Source organism: Euleptes europaea, chromosome 5 (genome assembly GCF_029931775.1).
Source record: "Euleptes europaea isolate rEulEur1 chromosome 5, rEulEur1.hap1, whole genome shotgun sequence".
Taxonomy (NCBI): Eukaryota; Metazoa; Chordata; class Lepidosauria; order Squamata; family Sphaerodactylidae; genus Euleptes; species Euleptes europaea.
The window spans coordinates 112652099-112666404 of record NC_079316.1 but is presented as its reverse complement, the minus strand read 5'-3'; the positions used below and the strand labels follow the sequence as shown (position 1 = coordinate 112666404).

The 14306-nt window shown below is 46.4% G+C and overlaps 1 protein-coding gene across 1 annotated transcript in view; it reads right to left on the bottom strand.

The window, feature by feature from the left end:
- Positions 1-14306, bottom strand: part of WDFY4 (WDFY family member 4) — a 165801-nt gene that overhangs the window by 93920 nt on the left and 57575 nt on the right. Inside the window, exons 22-27 of the mRNA XM_056850543.1 lie at positions 13044-13234; positions 11300-11452; positions 9598-9671; positions 7704-7862; positions 3133-3224; positions 1274-1373 (exon numbers count right to left, since the gene is read on the bottom strand). Of these exons, the coding sequence (XP_056706521.1) occupies positions 1274-1373; positions 3133-3224; positions 7704-7862; positions 9598-9671; positions 11300-11452; positions 13044-13234 (769 nt within the window). The remainder of the gene's footprint in view (positions 1-1273; positions 1374-3132; positions 3225-7703; positions 7863-9597; positions 9672-11299; positions 11453-13043; positions 13235-14306) is intronic.

Below are 14306 nucleotides of genomic sequence, written 5' to 3'. Positions count from 1 at the left end.
TGTTATTTTATGACAAACAAATTCCAAAAAATCATTAGCATACACAAAACTTTTTTTTCCTGGCAACTCTGAAAGTTTTAGAAAATTCAGATTCTGGGCAACAGCAGTGAGGCTAACAAGTCTGGCATCAGGGCAGCTAAAATCCAGTCCTGCCTCAGGGACGTCAGGATATCTGAAAGTGTTCGTCTCAATGGGACTGCTGCCCATGAGAACCTGTGTATGGCTGGATGCAAGACAAGCCTTTTTGGTTGGAAGTCCCGGCCAGCTAAATGCCTTTCTTGGTGCATCTCGAAAGTAAAGAAACAATTGGTGCAAAGGGAAAGAAAATTTTAATAAGTTCTGTAACCCCAATGCATTTCACATGAGCTTCTTCGGAGGGAAACTTTTTCTACTTCAGCGTCTTGTGCAAGCAATAAAGCCACCACCCTAAATCATTTGGTGTCATCTGCAAACTCGGCCATCTCATGGTTCACCCCCAACTCCAGGTCATTGATGAAGAGGTTGAAAAGCACCGGTCCCAACACAGATCCCTGAGGGACTTCACTGCTCACATCCCTCCATTTGGAGAACTGACCACTGATTCCTACACTCTGCTTCCTATTTTTCAGCCAGCTCTCAATCCATAAGAGAACTTGTCCTCTGATCCCGTGACTATGAAGTTTGCTTAGCAGTCTTGGGTGGGGGACTTTGTCAGAAGCCTTTTGGAAACCCAAATACACAATGTCCACAGTATAGTGTATAGTGTAACGAAAGTGAAGAAATAATAGGTGCAAAAGAAATAATATCTTAATAAATTCTGTAACCTGATGCGTTTTGCATATGCTTCTTCAGGGGAATCATGGCTTTATTGCTTACATGGGACACTGAAGTAGGAAAAGATTCCCCCTAAAGAAGCTCACACGAAACACGATGGGGCTACAGAACTTATTAAAATATTATTTTCCTTGCACCAATAGTTTCTTTGCTTTTGTTCTGCTTTGGTGCACCCCCCCCTTTTTTTTCTTCCTTGGTGCATCCTACCTAACATGCTGCAAAAAAATCCATGCTCGTATCTCAGCCTTGCACATGTGTAAAGCGGGCCTAAGCCCAACTGGTTTTAGAGGAGCTTTCCTCTCATGGGCCCTTGTTGTGTTCAGCACGTTCAAATGCCACGGGGCACTGCACATACTGGCCACGTCTGCTTGAGGGTCTTTACGACAGCTCCATTAAGTAAGATGCAAGATTCAGTCCAAGGTGAAGGGGAAATCTAGTGAGAGCCAAAGCCCAGACTCACTCAGAGGACGGATGAAGCTGGTCAGAGCACAGCACGTCCAGCAGCATCTTCAGCAGCTGGTTTCGGAGCCAGATCCTGTTTCCAGATGTTTGGCTCAAAGCTAAGGAATCAAAATATGGAAACAAGAGATGCATGAAAGTCTGGGCTAATGAACAATCTGGGTTGCACTGGAAGAAGAAGAAGAAGAAGAAGAGGAAGAAGAAGAAGAAGAAGAAGAAGAAGAAGAAGAGTTGGCTTTTATATGCCGACTTTCTCTACCACTTAAGGAAGAATCAAACTGGCTTACAACCACCTTCCCTTCCCCTCCCCACAACACACACCTTGTGAGGTAGGTGGGGCTGAGAGAGCTCTAAGAGAGCTGTGACTAAGCCAAGGTCATCCAGTTGGCTTCATGCGGAGGAGTGGGGAAACCAACCTGGTTCACCAGATTAGAGTCCACAGCTCCTAACCACCACTCTTAACCACCACACCATGCTGGCTCTCAGTATTTTTGCCAGGAGATGACTGATGACAAAAACTTAAGCCCCCCCACCCCCACAAGCTTTGTTTGGAGAAGCCTGAAATACAACTATGGCCTTTTATACAGTAATGTTTCCCTGCGGTCACCCCCGCCAACTGCTTCGGGGCTGCCTTTTGATTATGCAGGCCTTCTCCGACCCTCAGGGATCACCTCACTCTCCCCGCGCATTTTGTCCGCATTTTCCAGATTCTGGCTAAAACCCAGCATCCGGAAAACACAGGCAAAACATGCGGGGAGAGCGGGGCGACCTCTGAGGTCAGAAAAATCATGCATAATCCAAACAAAGACCTGAAGTTATCGAAGGGAATGGGGAAAGATCCCTGCTTAAAAGGCCAGTGATCTGAACCCTCTGTTCGGCAGGCATACACACTGTGAAAACTCGCATGTGCAAAACCCTAATTGTACTAGTAAAGCAAAGCTGCCTGTCGAACAGCCACAAACAGATGGACGGCCCAACAAACCCAGTGCCAAAAAATCAGGTTCCTGCTTGTGACTGGCAAAGAGGACATGAGCCAAACCGGCAGCTGGGGGTTCACCACAAAGTTTGATCCATCTTAACATATTTGCGAAGGTGTCAATCAGATGTGAGTCATTTACCTGATCTGTTCAGTTGATACCGAACAGCTATGGATGCCTTCGAAGGTGGTATGTTCAATTGTTGAACATGACAGCCAGTGTGGTGTAGTGGTTAAGAGTGGCACACTCCAATCTGGAGAGCCGGGTTGGTTTCCCCACTCCTCCACATGAGGGGCGGACTCTAATCTGGAGAACTGGGTTTGATTCCCCACTCTTCCACATGAAGCCAGCTGGGTGACCTTGGGCCAGTCACAGTTCTCTCCAAACTCTCTCAGCCCCACCTACCTCACAAGGTGTCTGTTGTGGGGAGGGGAAGGGAAGGAGATTTTAATCCTCTTTGAGACTCCTTAAAGGTAGAGAAAATCGGCATATAAAAACCAACTCTTCTTCTTGGTAAACGTCACAGCATAACTAATTTGGTACCCAAGCAAGACACACCCTTTGGCTCATCAGGACGTAAGAAGAGCCCTGCTGGATCAGACCTGCGTTCCATCTAGTCCAGCATCCTGTTTCATGCAATGGTCAGCCAGTTCCTCTGGAGAGCCAAAAACTGGGCACAGAGGCCGAGGCCTTCCCCTGATGTTTCCTCCTGGCACTGGGATTCAGAAGCTGACTGCCTCTGAATGTGGAGGTTCCCTTTAGTCATCATGGCTCATAGCAGAATGTTGTTGTTTTTTTTGCAAATGTTTTGATACTACTGAACAAATGGCCACTTTCACGGGAAAAGAACCTTCTGGAATTTTTACATAGCGCGATTTCTTACCATCTCCCAACGATTCCGGGACTTGGTCCAGGCAGATTTTATTTTCATCTACAGAGAAGGGGCTTAGAGTGTAAACCAAGAACAAGCTGATCCTTTCAAAGGAAAGAGAAAGGCCAGTTAGTAAGGAGGTTGCCGGTTCTAGTTGCAGGCAGGCCCAACGGCTAGGACTGCCAGGTCCCTCTTCTCCACCGAGGTTTTTGGGAGGTTTTTGGGGTGAAGCCTGAGGAGGGCAGGGTTTGGGGAGGGGAGGGACTTCAGTGCCATAGAGTCCAATTACCAAAGTCGCCATTTTCTCCAGGGGAACTTATCTCTATCAGCTGGAGATCAGTTGTAATAGCAGGAGATCTCCAGCTACTACCTGGAGGTTGGCAACCCTACCAATGGCCTGCATTTCTGTTCAGATGAATTCACACAACAATGTTAAATATTAACAAAGCCAAGCTTATCAGCATAGGCAGAAAAACAGATGTGGGGCCTTCAAGGTTATATGCACCCCTCTCTACCCTTCTGTCCTATTAAAGACTCAAGATTTTCATCTGCTTGTAAGCATGCCCTCTTGAGATTGGGTTGCCTCTTCAGATGGCATTTGTTCCTGATTATCAACTCCACGTTTTCCCTGGGTACAATTTCTGAGCCTATCCAGACGTACACGTTGGCCACAGAACTGTCCAGCTTGGCCCCGCTGTGGTTTGTCTACACTTATCTGTTTCTGGGGAACCAAAGAACAGAACAACTCAAAATGTTGTGGTTGAGGTTGGCCTGGCCACAGAAGATAATTGGCTGAGAGGAGGCCTTTCCTCCAATGCATGAGATGCATGGAGTGCATCTTATAACATGGTACCACCCAACTGTCATTTTGGTAGCTGCTGCTTAAAAAAAAAATTACCATGGCCAGTGCCAAACCCAAGAGTGTCTTCTCTCACTAGGGTTGCCAACCTCCAGGTGGTGGCTGGAGATCTTCCACTATTACAACTGATCTTCAGGCAACAGAGATCAGTTCCCCTGGAAAAAAATGGCCGCTTTGGCAACTGGACTCTATGGCATTGAAGTCCCTCCCCGCTCCAAACCCCGCCCTCCTCAGGCTCTGCCCCCCAAATCTCCATATATTTCCCAACCTGGAGCTGGCAACCCTATCTGTCAACAATCTCCATCTCAGCATTTAAAGTATAATTCCCAAATTTTAAAAAATGCACACACAAATACGAATGCATATAGATTAGAGTTTCATCAGATCAGTCAGTGGAACACCTTTTGACTGCTTTAAAAAGTGCCCTCAATTGACAATCCTAAATGCAATCCAAAAGAGAGTTACCCCAGTCTAAGCCCATTCATTTCAATGGGCTTAGACTGGAGTAACTCTGCATAGGATTGAGCTGTGAGCCACTTTTAATACAAGTAGTTTCAACAGCTGTGAGTAGTCAGTGGTCATTTATGCATGGGTCGACTGCCCCTGGTTTGTCCCTCTCTTGTCTCACACTTTTATATCCTGGTACTGGAAAACCTTATGCATGGTATGGCTTGTTGCAGGAGAAATGCATAATCACATGCAGTAATTAGAAAGCATCTGAGTCCCCGCCCCTTGGAAATGCTGCTTTGTAATTGACTGCAGTGCTTAACATGATAATAACATCACCCTGCCAGCCTCCTTTCCCTCCCCCCCCCACGAGTGGCCGCTTCACAACCCATTTCTCACAATGGAGGACTGCCAAAACCCATAAGCGTCTGCCCCGCACCTTGAAAACACAGCTCTACTCAGAAAAGGAAAAGGGGGGGATGGAGACTCTTCACTCATGTGTGATTCTGTGAACACAACAAAGTTGAAACAGACGGGAGAAGGCGCTGGGGGGGGGAGGGATCTTCTCTGGGCTTCTTTTTTTCTTCCTGCTGGTCGGATGGCATATTGATACAGCATTAACTTATCTAAAACCCTAATCAAAATCACAGAGAAAGGTGGTGGGGGCTAGGATTGGGCGCTCGCTGGCCTCCCCACAGCATTTGGGTGATGAGTTATCGGTGGGGGGGGGGGGTTGAGCGAGCAGAAGATCCTGGTCAAGAAGTTGAGGTCCCTCAATTTCTTGGGTTTCATGATTTTCTTGGTTCAGGCTATACGCCTATGATTTTTGTGAAATGGAAACAGTACAAGTGTTTCTTTTGAAAACTGCTTTGGTGGAGGGAGCAAAATAGGCCCCAGCTGGTTCTTGTTAAGGCCTTCTCTCCCCTTTTGGAATGCAAGGCCGTGCGTTGTCACGGTAACTAATCGGTCAGCCACTCTCTTAATGTTTGTGACGACATTCAGGTGCAGGGAGTTCCGCAGGCTTCACCACCTGAATTAGTGAGTCAGCATTCTGACCAAGCAATTACTAATTAACCACCAATTACTTTCGTGTTCTCATTAGCTCTTGAGCTCACGCCATTGGGAACATGGCCATAAAGGCAGATCAGTTCTAAGCCAAATTATGCACGCTTTGGGGTACAGCAGGAGAGCCGTGCTGGCGGCATCAGAACCCATTCGATTTTGGCCCTTGAGGGGGAAACTCTGGTCAAACTGACCTTTTGGAGAAACCTTTGGATAACCTTTCGAAACTCTTGTATGCTGAAAGAACTCTTGAAACTGGTAACTATTTGGACGTTGCTTTAAGAAGCCTTGCCAATCTTTGGAACCTTAGAAACCTAAATGTGTAAGTTAAGCTATGCTAAACTATTTTATTATTTTCTTGCTTAACACTCCATGAAACCTTTTCTTTCCTGTAACCAGCATAAATCTTATAAAATAAATCAATAGCCTTTTAATTGGCTGTGTCTTTTGCCTTTGGGCTTCCAAGCCTAAATCTAAGTGCCTTGTGTGTGTGTGAGACCACCTACCAAAACCTAAAACATTTTTGGGAGTGTAATTTTTCCCTAGCAAGGCCTCTACCTTGCAGGGTAAGCGTTGCACTTAATTTGGCAGCAATACCCATTGGGCCAGGGAGGAGTCCTGGGTCCAGTGCTCTGGTTTTTGAAAGCAACTTTTATTTTGGCCTCATTTCACCCCGAGGAGGTGACCCTGCCTAGCCGAGGCTGGGTAGGTTCTTTCTCCTTGACAATCCTATCCTCCGCTGCCTCTCTCTGCGATTTTTTTCATATTTTAGATGATTTAATGCTATATCAATATGCCATCAGACCAGCACGGGGGGAAAGCGCCCAGAGAAGGAGGCGGCCCTCCATCCCCAGTATGGCTTCCTGGGGCACCGCACAGGGAAAAGATGAAGGCTAGCTGGAGGAGGAGGCACATGGAGAATGGGGCATATTGGGGTATGTAAGATCGACCCGCCACAGGACCACGCACCTTCCTGTAACTGAATTAAGCTTGGAATAAAACGTACTTTCGGGATAAAAAACCCAGGGAGGTAAGTGTGTGCATATCGATAAAGCCGAACTGAAAATAAACCCAAAATTAGCCATTTTGGTAAATTTCCCGTTCAGGTTTATCGAATGCACAAACCTGGGGAGAAAGCTGACGCCGAATATGCAATTCCGGAAAAAGCCGAATAATTATAATTTTTATAATTCTTATAATTGCGTTCTTAAGGAAGGAAGGAAACGGCCATTACAAGTGTGGGAAAACTCAATTTCCCATAATGAACAGCAACCTTGCAATCCACTATGAGGGAGGGAGGAAGTAGACCGGCAGCCATTACTGAGACAACAAGTCTGAAAAGGTCAATAAATTTAAAATTCTCCTGGGGGGCATTTTTTGTTTTAGAGCCCCCAAATTCACAGCGTAGCTTGAAGGGACTCTCCTTGCACGACCCCCAAAGTTTGATGAAGATTGGGTCAGGGGGTCCGATTTTATGGGGTCCAGAAGGGGCTGCCCCCCTCCATTGGCAACCATTTGCAAACTTCGCAATGGTTGTCGATGGAGGAGGGGGGGTGACCACTTCCGAACCCCATAAAATCGGACCCCTGACCCAATCTTCACCAAACTTTGGGGTTGGTGCAAGAACCGTCCCTTCAAGCTATACTGTGAATTTGGGGAATCTACCTTAAAAATGACCACCACCCCCAAGCCGAATTTTTTTGGAAAACCCGGAAATAAGCCGAAAAAATCTGGCCCAATAAACCCAAACCTGAAATTTAATGGTTTTGGGTTTTTTTGCACAGCTTTACAGGAAAGTCTTGAGTTGGAAGCGAGCTGAGCCCTCGGGGAGGAGAATATCATGCATAACCCCCGAAGAGAACTGAGACAAACCCCCGAAGAGAACTGAGACAATCGCAGGAGAATCAAGAATCTGACATGACTGGTCTCGTCTCAGAAGAGGCATTTCCCTATCTCACACACAGGGGCTTCAGCATGGTGAAGTGTTTAGACTGCCAGACTCGGATCTGGGAGACCCAGGTTCGAATCTTCACTCTGCTATGGAAGCTCACCAGGAGTCCCTGAGCCAATCACCCCCTCTTTGCCTAACTTGTGTTCGTGTAGGTTGTGGATAAAATGAAGGAGCGAGAGGCAGATAAAAATGCACTGCGCCAATGTCGAAAACCTATGGTTCCTGCCTACTGTTCCATTGTATGAGATTGAGAAGGGGTGTTACCGAAGGGTATCTTGGATGCTGAAATGGCCCTGGAGCAAACCAGAGAGGACAGCACAGATCTTGCTGACTCGGGAGCGTGGGACCTTGGCGTCGAAGAGAAGCAACAGTTTGGGTACCATTTGCATCTGATGAGCAAGTTTCGCGTTCCAGTGCCCATCCCTGCAGCAGACAAAAAGGTTTGTTAAAAGCTTTTACTGGAAGAAAAGAGAGGAGGAAAAAGAAAAACCACAGCTGCATTTCTTCTACACCATTCTCTACTCATGAACTTTTGGCTTCTGACGTTGCCTTGGCAACCCATCAAAACACTGCCAGACAAATCGAATGGTTTTACGGTGTCAGCCGGGGAGTACTGTCATCCTGTTCCCCTCTCCCTCAATGTCCCCCTCCCCAATAGACATTGCCCTGCCTCAAAGAGTTCAAAATCGATTTCCAGAGCCATACATTGGTGGAAATAAATGCAGTTCTTGTAAAAGCCAGTCGTAGAAATGATCGGGACCCTGGGAGACCTTCTACGAACAAGGAAATGGAATGGGCAGGCCTCTGACTTCTCAGCAAAGAAATACAGCAGGGCAAGAGGAAAACACAAAGGACTTATGCTAGGGGGTTGCTTGCATAGGTACAACAAACTGCTAATGGACAGTTTTCTTCTTTTTTATCTTAGTTAACTGTTAAACTAGAACAACAATTTTTAAAAAATACCAGAGACAATTTAGATGTAAGAACAACATACCAAAGTCATTTTGTAACTATATTTTATTGAAATCATTTTACAATTGTGTTTTGTTTTTACCATGCTAACATTTACCCCTTTCCCTTTTTCCTTTCCTGTTTCCTCAATGACATAAAGAAAAAAAAAAGAAAAAAAGAAGTAGAAGAAGAAGAGGAGAAGGAAGACGAATTGGTTTTTATACCCCAAATTTTCTACCTTTTCAAGGAGACTCAAACCGGCTTACAATCGCCTTCCCTTCCTCTCCCCACAACAGACACCTTGTGAGGTAGGGTGGGGCTGAGAGAGTTCAGAGAGAACTGTGATTAGCCCAAGGTCACCCAGCTGGCTTCATGTGGAGGAGTGGGGAAACCAACCTGGTTCTCCAGATCTGCCGCTCATGTGGAGGAGTGGGGAACCAAACCCAGGTCTCCGGATTAGAGTCCACCTCTCTTAACCACTACACCACGCTGGGTATTTATTTATTATTATTTATGGGCAGCAAGTTCGGTATAAAAGCTCTCTGAAACTTAGCTACTCTGGGAACCTCCTGGTAGCATTTCTATATAGATCCTCCTGATGAAGCAGAGGCAAAACTCAAAGGTGTTGTGAAGTTTCTCCCCCACTGCAGCAATTGCTTTTTGCCATTTCTTGTTGAATTCATAGAAACACTGTTGTTACATTTTTCATCTCACAAAAGGGTAGGATTGTCAGCTTTGAGTTGAGAAATACCTGGAGATTTTTGGGGTGGAGCCTGCGGAGGGCAGGGTTTAGAGAGGGGAAGGGCTTCAATGCCATAGAGTCCAATTGCCAAAGCGGCCATTTCCTCCATGGGAACTGATCTCTGTCGCCTGGACATCATTTGTAATAGCGGGAGATCTCCAGCCACCACCTGGAGGTTGGCAACCCTACAAAAGGGGTGGAGTATATTTGTTCCTCAGCAGCCTGATCTGTCCAGTTTGGGCCATGCTCATCAGGGTTTGGGATGGTCAGGACTTGGATGGGAGACCACCAAGGAAGACTTGGGTTTCTGTGTGGAGGAAGGTGATGGCAAAACCACCTCTGCTCACCTCTTGCCTTGAACGCCCCATGGAAGAGGTCGCCATGAGATGAACGCAACTCAACAGCACCTTCCAGACCCAGGACGCGTGAATTTACTGATCAGCTTAGCTTATAAGCATTTTGTACCTTGAGGGTTGCAGAATTTCTGTCAGGTGAGTGAAGAGGGAAAGGTCCAGATTTTCAGGGCCGTGACACCACAGCTGAAAAACAAGTGGAAACCAAGCATTCAGGACACTTTGATGGGGTGTTAGGCACATAATCTGCAGAGGTCTGTCTCAGTTTTAAAATCCCTCACAGCTCTTCCTGTAGTGAAAGAACTTAGATTTGAGCAACTGCAGCAGAATTCTCTGCGCAAGTCTTCTAAAGAAGACAGACAGGAAGCTCATTTTTGATATTTTATGCATTTTTGATATTTTATGCTAAAAAACAAACAGCGGCTATCTTCGTTTTCACCCTGAGTTCCAGAAAATGCTGGAATTTAAAAAAAAGTTATTTTTGTGTGAGGAATAACTGTGGCTCAGTGGGAGAGCACCTGCTTTGCACGCAGAAGGTCCCAGGTTCAATCCCCAACCTTTCCATTTAAAAGATCAAGGGTTGGTCCTGGTTCATACTTGGATGGGAGACCACCAAGGAAGTCCAGGGTCACTATGCAGAGGCAATAAATGGCAAACCACCTCTAAATAAAACTGCTGCTATCATACTGCCCTTGTACAAATCTATGGTGAGACCACACTTAGAATACTGTGTACAGTTCTGGCCACCACACCTAAAAAAGAACAATGCAGAGCTTGAGAAAGTGCAGAAAAGAGCAACCAAAATGACCAGGGGGCAAAAGCAACTGCCCTATGAGGAGCAGCTAAAACAATTAGGGCTGTTTAGCTTGGAAAGAAGGCAGTTAAGGGGAGACATGATAGAGGTCTATAAAATTATGCATGGTGTGGAGAGAGTGGACAGGGAGAAGCTTTTCTCCCTCTCTCATAATACTAGAATGAGGGGTCATCTGCTGAAGCTGGAGGGGGAGAGATTCAAAACAGACAAAAGAAAGTATTTCTTCACACAACTCATAATAAAATTGTGGAACTCCCTGCCCCAGGATGTGATGATGGCTGCCACCTTGGAAATCTTGAAGAGGAGACTGGACATGTTCCTGGAGGAGAAGGCTATCCATGGCTATTGGTCAAAATGATCTCCAGGATCAGAGGAGCATGCCTATTATATCAAGTGCTGTGGAACACAGGCAAGATAAATGCTGCTGCCGTCATCTTGCTTGTGGGCTTCCTAGAAGCACCTGGTTAGCCACTGTGTGAACAGACTGCTGGACTTGATGGGCCTGGGTCTGACCAGCAGGGCCTTCCTTATGTTCTTATGTAAGGACATCTAACCTCCATATTGGACTAGCCATGTCAGGCCTGCTTTCCCCAGCTCTAAGCAGCCTGTCAGACTCTGACTGTTTTACTTTCGATTCTACCAGGTGCCTCTCAAGGCCAGACTTGCTAACTGCTAAATTCCTGTTCCAGTGCTATCTCCCATGGGAACGACTCCCCAGTAGAAGGGGGGGTAATAGGCCTACCCCATGCTCCCAGTTGCCATTCGTGCCAATGTACCTGTAAGCTCTGCATGCCTGTATGTTTTCCATTAAATCAGCTCTCTTTTGGACTCTTTGTCTCTGGATGATGTTTGTGGGATGACCACGGGACAAGTGCTCACAAGCCAATCCTCTCCATGGTGTTTCTTCACTGAATAAGGGAATCAAGATGTTCCCAGGCGTATTGGTTTTTAAGAGTAAGGTGTATTGTTTCTAACCTGTTGCTGGATGCTTATACTTTACCTCAAAGTTGCAGAGGACATACTGGAAGGCCTCTGGGTTCTTGATGGTTAAGGATTCTATGCTGGTCTCTGCGATGCCCCCGATGGATAGGATCAGTTGCAGAATTCTGCTGTTCAACAGATGGATCTTCCTTTGGAGAAGGTAGGCTAAGATCTGCCAAGGACAGTGTTCATTTAGGAACTACCCCAAAATGCCCCAAATCCTCCCCATCTCCGATCTTGTAGTCCTGACAGGCAGGCCAACCTCTTACCAGATGGGTCGAGAGTTTGCAGAGCAAAGCTTCAGTTAGTTTGGGGAGGGGCTGTGGTTCAGCGATAGAGCATCTGTTAGGCATGCAGAAGGTCCCAGGTTCAATCCTCGGCATCTCCAGTTAAAGGGACTATGCAAGTAGGTGACCTCTGCCTGAGACGCTGGAGAGACACTGCTGGTCTGAGTAGATAATACTGATTTTGATGGACCAAGGGTCTGATTCAGTATAAGGCAGCTTCATGTGTGTTCGTGTGTACAAGCGTGGCCTCTGGGAAGAGCTATTTTGAATACAATAGCTGTTGGAATTCATACTTCTGCCCCATGTCCAATTTCTGCCCACGTTTTGGGGACATTCCCTCCCTCCATCCATCCACTGGAAAATTCAAGTGTGCCCGCATAGCACTAGTTGTGGTTACAAGGCTCTAGCATTCATACAAACTCTGTGGTTTAATCACAGAGTTTTGCCCAAATGCCCCCAGTGAATGACGACACCACCTCCAGTTGCCATGAAGCTCAAAATGCGAAGGGTAGTTTACCTAGTTAGATGACACACACAGCCATCCGTTTGAAAAGAGAAGGTACACTCCTTCAGTACTGAACAAAGGTTCCATTGTTAAGATACTATAGGATCGCTGGGCTTGAAAAAGCAAACGCGAAATGGGGACTTTACCGGAAACCCATAGAATTCGGCTTCTGTGAACTTTAAAAGCGATTATATATTCACATCAAGAAGGACATATTCAGCATACTATATATGGGTATGAATTTATTCTGTATGTACGTAGCTACTTGCTATATGAATATTGTTTGAAGATTGTGGATATGTAGTATTTTACTCAGTTTTGGAACTTTGTGAAAATAGTTATAAGTTGCTGCATAACACTGCTTTGTCTAATTTTTATATTGGGCTTAATAGCATACATGAGCCGTAAGTGTTCTGTGTTTGATTTCCAAAATTCTGTCTTGAACACTAGTTGTTAAAATTGAATACTAAAACCTCCAGGCGGTGGCTGGAGATCTCCCACTATCACAACTGATCTCCAAGTCATGGAGCTGCATCTTGATGACTGACTCCTTCCTAGGTGTTCTGGGGAAAATTAATGGGTATGCACTAGCTGGGGTTGCCAACCTCCAGGTGGTGGCTGGAGATCTCCTGCTGTTACAACCGATCTGCAGGTGACAGAGATCAGTCCCCATGAAGAAAATGGCCACTTTGGCAATTGGACTCTGAGGCATTGAAGTCCCTCCTCTCCCCAAACCCTGGCCTCCTCAGGCTCCGCCCCCCAAATTTTCAGGTATTTCTCAACCTGGAGCTGGCAACCCTATCTCCTGCAGAAGCGGGTGACCTGGCAACCCTATTTAATCTGTACAGCACGGATTCCGGGCAAATATATTGAAGCATCAAGCAAGCTGATTTTAAAAACTTTGTAAAGGAGGACTTCTGTTTGGCAGATGCTCCACCTCTGTTGGCGAGGGGAAGGATTTCTCCTCTCACCTGGTACCCGCCGATCTGTCGCATCTGATTTTCACTCATTGTGCTGCTGCTGAGGACGGAGTGGAGGGCTTTGACCGTGGCGTACATCGAGCTATCGTCTCCAGCCAGCGTAAGGAGGCCGAGCAGAAGAGCTGGCCCTCCGATGTAGTTCAGGCTGACGGCTGCGGGGCATGTCTGGAATACGCGGGTCCCTGTAAAGAAGGCAAGAAAATGTCCCTGTTCAGCAGCAGGAGGTCTCGCTGTTACTACTGCTGATTTAGTCTGAATCAGGGGTGTCAAACATAAGGTCCGTGGGCCGGATCCAGCCCCTTGAGAGCTCTTATCCGGCCCATGAGGCAGCCATCTCGATCTGGGCTAGTGAGGCCTGGCCCGGCTCAACCAAGTGACATTTATGTCATATCCAGCCCTCGTAACAATTCAGTTCGACACCCCTGGTCTAATTAAAGGAGACGGGGACGGACTTTCCTGATACTGGCTCAGAACAAAAAAGAACACGGACGACGGTCTCAAGAAACAAAACCAGAACAAAAAGGGATCAGAAAGGTAGGCAGGACAATCAGGTCTCTAGACTGCATGCAGAAAGCATCTCTCCAACTTCAGGGCTACTTTTTTAAAAAGCTGAAGACAGATTCCGGCTGTGACTTCTTTCCACAATTGCTCTATCTACGCTGGAAAAATTATTTCTCATAAAATAGCCCATTAAACTTTGTGTATGGTCGTTTATGCGTGGGAGTTTTACTTGGGGTTCAATGCTTGCTCGACCCACACTTTTCTCTTGCGAATTCAAAAATTGCTATGCACCAAGCTCAAATCCAGAAGTGTCTCCCCATCCCTTGAGAACACTGTTTTGTAATTGGCTGTAGTGCATACTGTGAAGGAAATGTCCACCACCACACACACACACACCGCGGAAACATAAGTGCCATGGTAAAATACATTTCTCAAAAAGGAGCTCCTTTAAGGGAATGGAATGGGAGGCAGAAACCCCAGTGTCATTTTTAAACCCATTTTTATATGACAAAGAACTCTGGCTGGGAGATGAAAAACCAGAAAGCATCTGAGTCCCTGCCCCTGAAACGCTGCTTTGTAATTGGCAGTCGTGCTTATTGTAAAAAAAAGTCGCCTCCTGCCACCTCCACTCTCCCACGCTTTGGATTATGCATGGAGAGGAGGATGATTTGACCCAGGTTGATCTCAGGAGATTGAAGAATCAGGACTTAACAGCTACGGGAAGACCCGGGATTTGTGAGGGAGGGCCTTGAG